Source organism: Phalaenopsis equestris, unplaced genomic scaffold (genome assembly GCF_001263595.1).
Source record: "Phalaenopsis equestris unplaced genomic scaffold, ASM126359v1 Scaffold000301, whole genome shotgun sequence".
NCBI classification, from domain to species: Eukaryota; Viridiplantae; Streptophyta; class Magnoliopsida; order Asparagales; family Orchidaceae; genus Phalaenopsis; species Phalaenopsis equestris.
The window spans coordinates 260,062-268,116 of NW_018164743.1; the positions used below are offsets into that span (position 1 = coordinate 260,062).

The 8,055-nt window shown below is 36.5% G+C and overlaps 1 protein-coding gene across 1 annotated transcript; it reads right to left on the reverse strand.

Moving 5' to 3' along the window:
• Positions 1–2,448: 2,448 nt before the first annotated feature.
• Positions 2,449–4,939, reverse strand: LOC110025543 (ethylene-responsive transcription factor ERF054-like). Its single transcript, XM_020726090.1, has one exon. The coding sequence runs from the start codon at positions 4,124–4,126 to the stop codon at positions 3,002–3,004; it is 1,125 nt and encodes a 374-aa protein (XP_020581749.1). The 5' UTR covers positions 4,127–4,939; the 3' UTR covers positions 2,449–3,001.
• Positions 4,940–8,055: the final 3,116 nt, after the last annotated feature.

Below are 8,055 nucleotides of genomic sequence, written 5' to 3' on the forward strand. Positions count from 1 at the left end.
GGCGAAAGTTATTGTTTGGTTCATAACTGTGCGACACAACTTTGGCGAAGCGGAGAGAAAGCGGGCCGTGGCATTAACCCCGAGGCCCCGCTTTTGCCCCGACACTTTTACCCTTTACCCCACGTCTTTCTCCTCTACCCTAGCTGCTTCTCCGCTGCTTCCCTCTCGAATCCCCTTCTCCTTCTTCTTTTGTAGCCCCTCGAATGACCGATCTCAGATACGATGAACCATTTTCTTCTTGTATTTGCGGATCTGAGGAAAGTTATGCGTTTTTGCGGCTCTGATGTTTTCTCCTCGTCATCTCTTTCTTGTTTCTGCCATTTTTTTCCTCCTTTTCAGTGGTAGATCTATAGCTTCACGAAGGCATCAATGGCATCAATGATTTGCGTTTTTGCTTTGGCTGCTTAGCTAGAAGTTGGCAACAAAAATTCTCAATTTTTTTTTCCTGTTTTTTTGTGGTGGATTTCAGTGCTTAACTAGAAGTTTGGTTTTAGCTGGAAAGTTTGGAACACGATCTTTTACTCTTTTCCCAAACGAACCCTTAGATTTGAGAACAAATTGGCATTATCCATCCAAGTTGTAGATCTTGCACCCATATATGCATGTATGCAGATTTTAATTAGATTGTTCTGTGGTTGAAGATTTGCAAGCACCTATTCATGCAAGATTGGGGTTTGACTTTCTAGCTCATTCTTACCCCAATCTAAAGACAATTCGAAGAGGTTTCTCTTTTCACATAATAATTTCCTCTTTTCTGTTGTAGATTGGCATGCTTAGCTAGAAGTTTGGTTTTATGCAGTTCAATGACAAACTTAAGACAAATTGGATAGCTTACAGAAAATACAATCGTCTATTATGAAAATGAGGGTTAAAAATTAAAGAGTTGCTATTACTATTATAGTTACTCTCTTCTCTCTAATACATATTAAAATTGTAAATAAGAAGAGTTTTTAATTTTTTTGCTTTTTATTGTGGATGCAATTGAATCATTCATATATTAAAGAGTGTTAAGCATGAATGAATGTTTAGTAGCCACCAATCTTGAAAATTAAAACCAAATTGCATCCAAGATGATTGAGGGGGAAAGAGAAATTAGACTAAACAGAAACAAAAGATTCATATTTTGGTATATTTGAAAGAGGGCATTAAAGCTTATTGGTATGACCAATTGCTTGCTTGAAATTCCATGTGTAGCATTCTCTTAATGAAAAATAGGAATCCATGCCTGCATTATGTCGAAGCTTTTCAAATTTCCTATCTTTACTTCCATTTACCTATACAACTTTTGGGTTGGCCTTGGATTGGTGGAAAAATGTCATTATGTATGGTGCAGTTTAACTTTTCTGTTGGACCTGGACATGGCAAATGATCCCATTTAGCTTCTCTATTGGCTGTGAAAGTGCAGTTTTCTATTTTTTTTTTTATGCTTCAGGTTAGATGTGTAAGGTGCAGTTTTCTGTATGCTACCGATTTGCTGTGGGTTGCATATGTATGGAAATTTTTGTATGTTGCCAATTTTTTGTATACTGTCGGTTTAATCAATTTAATATATAAATATATAAATTTATAAACAATTTTAACAAACAGGGGCAACAGAGTCATTTTTCCAGAAACAATTACTCCACAGCTGTTTTCACACAACTACACCAAATAGGTTGCCAGCTTATCCCCACAACAGTTTTCTGGGGCAGCGCAGCTGCAGCTACGCCAAACAGACCCTAACTCGATGGTTGGGTCAAATTGAAGGAGGATGGATTATAAAAATCCTCCAAAAATTATTTAAATCGTTTGATGAGGCAAAGACTATTTGTCACAACCAAATGATAACTAGTGACACTCCCAGAAGTGCTCAACAAAGCCCATTTTGGACTTGTTAATGATCTCAACAACTCAACCATGCATAAAAACGTACTCGCTTGACCTATATACCTACTTTTATAAATCCATTTTAGAGTTGCTTATACTTGCTAAAAGAAGTTATTCGTCCCAATACACTATTGATGATTTCTCCAGCAAATTGGCTACTCCGCAACCATGGCTATCAAAGTGGAGACACCTACAATTAGCTATTCCTGTGTCAAATAATTCACATGTATTTCTATATTTTCGCCACAACATTTTTTTATTTTTTATGGTTATAGACCTCATATAATGCTTTCTATAATGCCCAAAATCCAATAAATCTAGAGTTAGAAAGACATTTCTAGACAATATTCTCTTGTATTTAAAATGATTACAGTTAAATACAAGAGCCTCATCACTCCTTTTGTCTTTTCTCTCTTATTTTATACTACATGCTTGTGCTCAGTTGGTCTTACAAGTGGGTTCTGGCATCCCCAATTGCTTTAGATCCAACAACAACTTTGTAATTTTATAAATTGTTAGAAAAAATTAAAATAAAAAGGAGAACTTCAAATTAACGAAATGAAGTATAATTCATGAGCTAAATTAAAAATGACTTGAAAGAAAGAAACAGATACACAGAGAAATCTCTTAGTAATAGTAACAGCAACTATAATTACATCATGGTAATATAAATGCAAGGAGTGAAGGAGAACACAAAACCGTTTCCCACTCCCTCCTCACACATGCCCCTGTTTTCCACTGGTACCTAAATCAACTGAAAACTACAAATGATTTAGAAATAAAACATACATAAACTCCATGCTTTCTCTTCACATGTAGTCACCGCCATAACATCATAGAAACCACAAAAAGTTCGTAACAAGAAAAGTTATGCAGATTTGAGACTGCAAACATAAAAATTTATGCAGTCATGAACATGGAAGCTAAATAGGCTGTCAACGGCTGCCGGTTAAAATTCTGCAACCAGTGAACTATTCCTATAGAGGGGGAGAGAGAGAGGGAGAGGGAGAGGGAGAGGGTGAGGGAGAGGGAGAGGGCAAAACTGAAGTGAATCCGAACAGATCAAATAACCTCTGTCAGACCAAATCCAGTATGAAACTCAAAAACTGGACCGAATGCATCACGAAAAGAAGAATCATGGATCCTTCCACATGAAAGTGGAAGGAGGAAAAGAGTGAGGAGCTGAAGAAGAATTCTCCATTTCCTCTTCAGCGGTTGCGGCTGGCAGCTGAGGGGCAGAGCACCCTGTTTCAGCTTCAGAAACAGAGCCTAAAGGAGACTGAAAAAGCATGCTTCCTCCAGCTCCATCAACATCATCCCAAACAGAACTTCCAGGTCCCCAAGCATTAAACCAGGCCTCTTCCGCCTCACTCCACACCAATTCCGTTCCAAACGAACTCTGCTCCATCGCCGCCACTTCTGAGCTCTGCTCACTGCTGTCCAAAACTTCCACCTTTTTCTTTTGAGGGGTGGAAGAAGAAGGAGAAGATGAGCAAGAAGCCACGTCCTTGCTGCTCTTGCCGAGGAATAAGCTGGGGAAGTTAAGCCGCGCGTTCTCGCCGCGCAGCCTGAAGGCTTCGCGGTCGTAAGCAAGCGCAGCATCTTCTGCAGTGTCGAAGGTGCCTAGCCATAGCCTGTTGCGGTTCTTCGGAAGGCGAATCTCAGCCACCCATTTGCCCCAGTGCCGTTGCCTTACTCCTCTATAAAGCTTCACCGGAGGACGTAAAAGCGACGCAGGTGAACTGCTTTTCCCTTCTAAGAGGCTTGTCATCATCATATTCCCACGGGGGCTCAGGTTCAGCGACTCGCTCCAGTACTTGAGCAGCGGCTCTGTATACCTCTGTTGTATTCCTTCTGTTAGAAACAAGGAAGAAGGTGGAGGAGTGGAACCATACTTGTTCTGTGAGAAAGATATCATTTTTTGCTGACTAAGAGGAAGAAGTGAGGATGCAAGTGAAGAAGGGTTTGAGGCTTCGTAAGCAAAAGGGAAGATTGACAAGGGAGAAGAAGCGGTCGGCCCAGCTGGGGTTGATGGAGAGGGGGGATTAGATAAGAATCGAGCCGGGCTTCTAAACTTCTTCAATGGCTGAAGCGCCTCTGGATGTGCCTCTTCAAAAATGGGCACAGAGGGGCTCTCAAACTCCATTGTTCTCCTTGCCGGCGTGTCGAGCTTCGGACCTTTTCCCTTCTGCCTACGCAACTCGTCGTCTCCTTCCACAACACTTGGAGATTTCCCCTCGCCCTTTCTCGCTTCTTCCATGGAGCCCCAAAATGCAGGAGAAGAAAAATATAATTAAGGCCGCCTAGTAAACCACAGCTAAATCAAATTCGAACTGGGGTGAAAAAGAAAGATCGAATTTTGATCACTGATATCGAAAAAGTACAAAACATTGAAACCTTGTGAACAAGAAAAACAAGAAGGCAAAAAACTAGTGATTGGTTCCGCGAAGAGGCATTTTATCAAACACCATGAGAGCAGAAAAGAGTAAAATTCAAATTCCGACCAGGGTTAAAAAATTGGTCTGATTTGATTTTTGCACTCCTAAATTAAAGCTTATCCAAAACAAATAGAACAAAAAGAACAACAAACTACTGCTTGTTTCTCCAAAGAAGCCATCCTAGGAATACCATGACTCCTAAGAAATTATAAGAGGGCCAAAAAAAACAAAAAACCCAATTTTGATTTCTGGTTTATAAACAAATTAGCAAACTAGGTAGAAACTAATGATTGTTTCTGCAAAGAAGCAATCCATCCAAAACCAATCACCAAACTAAAACGTTTTTCCACAATAAAGAGAACACGAACAGCAGGAAACCTAAAATCAGAGCAATGCAAGAGAAAGACAGCACAGAATGGCTACAGGGAAAGGGATATCGAGGAGCGTTGGAAGAAAGCGAGAAAGAGCGTTGAGGGCGTTAATGGCGGTCGGTCCTCTCAGTTCCTCAATCCAGCTGACTTATAAAGCTCTCCAGCATATCCACTCATGGAGCCTTCTCGGAGCCGTAAAGGTCTCCCGACGACTTGCGACAGCCATGGGTGACCCGGGAGCCCACGCGCATTCATATGCGGGCCCGTTCGTCCAGCCCAATCTCGGAAGCAAACAAATATTAAATATATTTTAATCCATTTTCTCAATAATTATTTTAATTATATATATATATATATTAGTTGAATAAAAAAAACCATTTTTTTTTATTTGAACCATAAGTAGGGGAGAGCTGAATACGAGCGAGCCCAGGTTCAGCTCGCGTTCGGCTCGTTCATATTTCAAGCTCAAAAAGTGTGTTCGTGTTCGACCATTTTTCTCAGCGAGTTGAACACGAGCTGTTTACGAACAGTCGTCTTGACTACCCTAATCATGTAGTCATCAGAAAAGGATTGGGGTAAGATTTAAAAATTATTGTTTACATTAAAACATCACTTAAATCTAATTAAATACTGTTTATTCTATTTTCTTAATTAATATTTTTAATTGATTATTGTTCGTGTTCGGTGTTCGTGTTCGGCTCGTTAACTGCGAACGAGCCGAACACGAACTGTTCGCGCAGCCCTAGCCATAAGGAAAATTATTATTGAGGGGGTTATTTCATGATTCAACAATAATTTAATTATTATAAAATTAAAAAATTCATAAAATAATAAAAATATAAAAACCTAATTCTATGATAAAACATATAATCATAATAATAAACGAAATTTAACTTTTTTTTGTGAGTTTTGTTGATTTTCAATAAATTTTTTTATAGTTTTTATTAATTTCAAATATTTTTTTGTAAATGATAAAAAATAGAAAATAAACAATTTGGCTCCATTTTAATTTTTAAATGGGCTTCAATTAAAACTAGTTCTAATTGCAAAAACTGATAAAATTTCTTTAAATAAATCAATATCCACGTGGCCAACTATCTTGACCAGCACTCCAAACTCCCCTGGAAAATGTCTGATTCCTAATTACTGCCCGTGTAATCAGCGGCTTCAAAGACAACCGTTAAACGTCATTTAAGAGTAGTTAAAAAGGTGTCCTGTCGATTAATCACTACTAATTACGATTAACAGTCATTTAACATTAAATTATGGCATTTAATTACAACTTTAGCATGGACAAATGGAAGCTTGGATTTAAGATTAAGAAACTGCTCCGGCATTTCCATGCTCTTGTTTTACACATTGCTATTTATAAATCTAGCACACTATTTCATCCATTTTTAATATTCTCACTCACATATCAAAATTTATTATAAAGCCCAATTCATACTTTTTTATTTTTATCAAATTCTCAATGATTTTATCTCAGCACGTGTAAATGTATCAATTTGATAGTTCAAAAACTCTTAGATGCCGATTTTTCAAATAATGATGTTTCGAGTGTTGTATATAAAATATATATTGTTAATTTTCTTTATATTACAAAAAACGAAACTAATTATTCTATATATATATATATATATATATATATATATGTTATGATTGTTTATATCATGTAATCATTCTATCATATTTTATAGTTTTAAGAAAATATAAATTAATGAGGTGCCCAACATATTTATGTACTTAATATATAATATGTTTAATAATAGATGAACTTTATATTAAAATCATATTATTTGATATATTCATAATAACATATAGAATGTCGATTACAGTGTTATTGGCGTATAATATTTGAAAAAAATAGCTGCATAGCATTAATATAAGAAAATACATGTTATTTATTTAAATAGTAAATGTCTTTCTCAATTTGGTAACCATGGAGTCGGTTTTTTCAAACGCAGCACCGGCCTTCCGGGCCGTCGCTTTCAGGTAGGCGGTAACGTTACCGGAATAAAAAGTCCAAGCGAAGGCGGAAGTGGCCGGTGGAGGCTGAGGGAGACGGATGCCACGTGGCAGCAGCCCACGTCACATGCTCTCATCACGCCGGGAGTAAATCCAATGGCTTCAAAAAATAGTTACTAATTACTACATATGTATAAAAAACATAAACTTCATTAGTTGATGCGGCAAATCATTAAGGGGGAAAAAGACTATGATTTACCATGTTTTTATTGATTAGGGCACCTTCTATTTAAATTAATTTTACTAGATAGATTTGTTTTGTTTTTTAAAATTAAATTAGTTGTCCACACAAGGGTTTTATGGACTCTTTCTCACTCTATGTAAGTTGATGGCACTCCTACCCCATCAAAATTGCCCTTTTTTTTTTATCTATTTTTAGGTTAAAAATGAGTATACCTACGTACCTAACTCTTGTCGACGGATCATATGTCATTTTTGTATCCTCTTGCCCTCCATGTATCCCTCTCTCTCCAATCTGATGTTTGAAAATGACTAACATTTTAAAGGTATTACTCTCGCTTACCTATCTGATTTGGGCATATTACATATCCTCATTAATTTGAACATCATCCTCCTCTCATATCATTGGCTTCCTTCTTTTTAGTTCTTGGAGCCTTTTGTGAAACCTTAAACCTCATAATATAAGAATTCCCTTTCATGCCACAAAATCACACAACTAAAGAAGAGAGTTTGCACAACACTTTATACACATTTTTTTAGTAATGTAAACTCTCTTAACTAGATGGAAAATGAGCTCATCGTCTTCTTTTACTAAGTGCAACATGGATGAATTCTCGTTCTCTATCTAGACATTTTCTATTTAAGATTAAGAATTGGAGTTAGCTCTTGTTAGGTGTATAGCCATCAAGAGGCATTTTATTGATCTATTTTTGCTATGATTAAGAAATTGTGGAAGCTCTAACATAATCTTGATTTATTAATAATTGCTAAGGTTTTTCCATTTAAATTATCTTGTTATGAGTACTATTAAATAATTTGACATGGGTTTGTTGATCTTAAATTTCATTCGTGATCCTCTACATTAGGTGACTATGCATATTATATGTACAATATCCTTTTCTGCCCCACCAACAATTTTAAAATTGTATTATTCAGTTGGATAATATATATACTTTATATTGTATAATGAAATATGCAACAAGTTTTATATACTTATAGATAAATATTTCATGTATGAAATTTTCACTTATAAAAAATTCTTTAACTAGGAACTTCTTTCAAAAAATATATCATTATGTCTAGACAATCTAGATAGTCTAAAAGAGCCCTTTCACGATCAAATCAAATGTCATTCATTAATTATTGAGAGAGAGAGAGAGAGAGAGAGAGAGAGA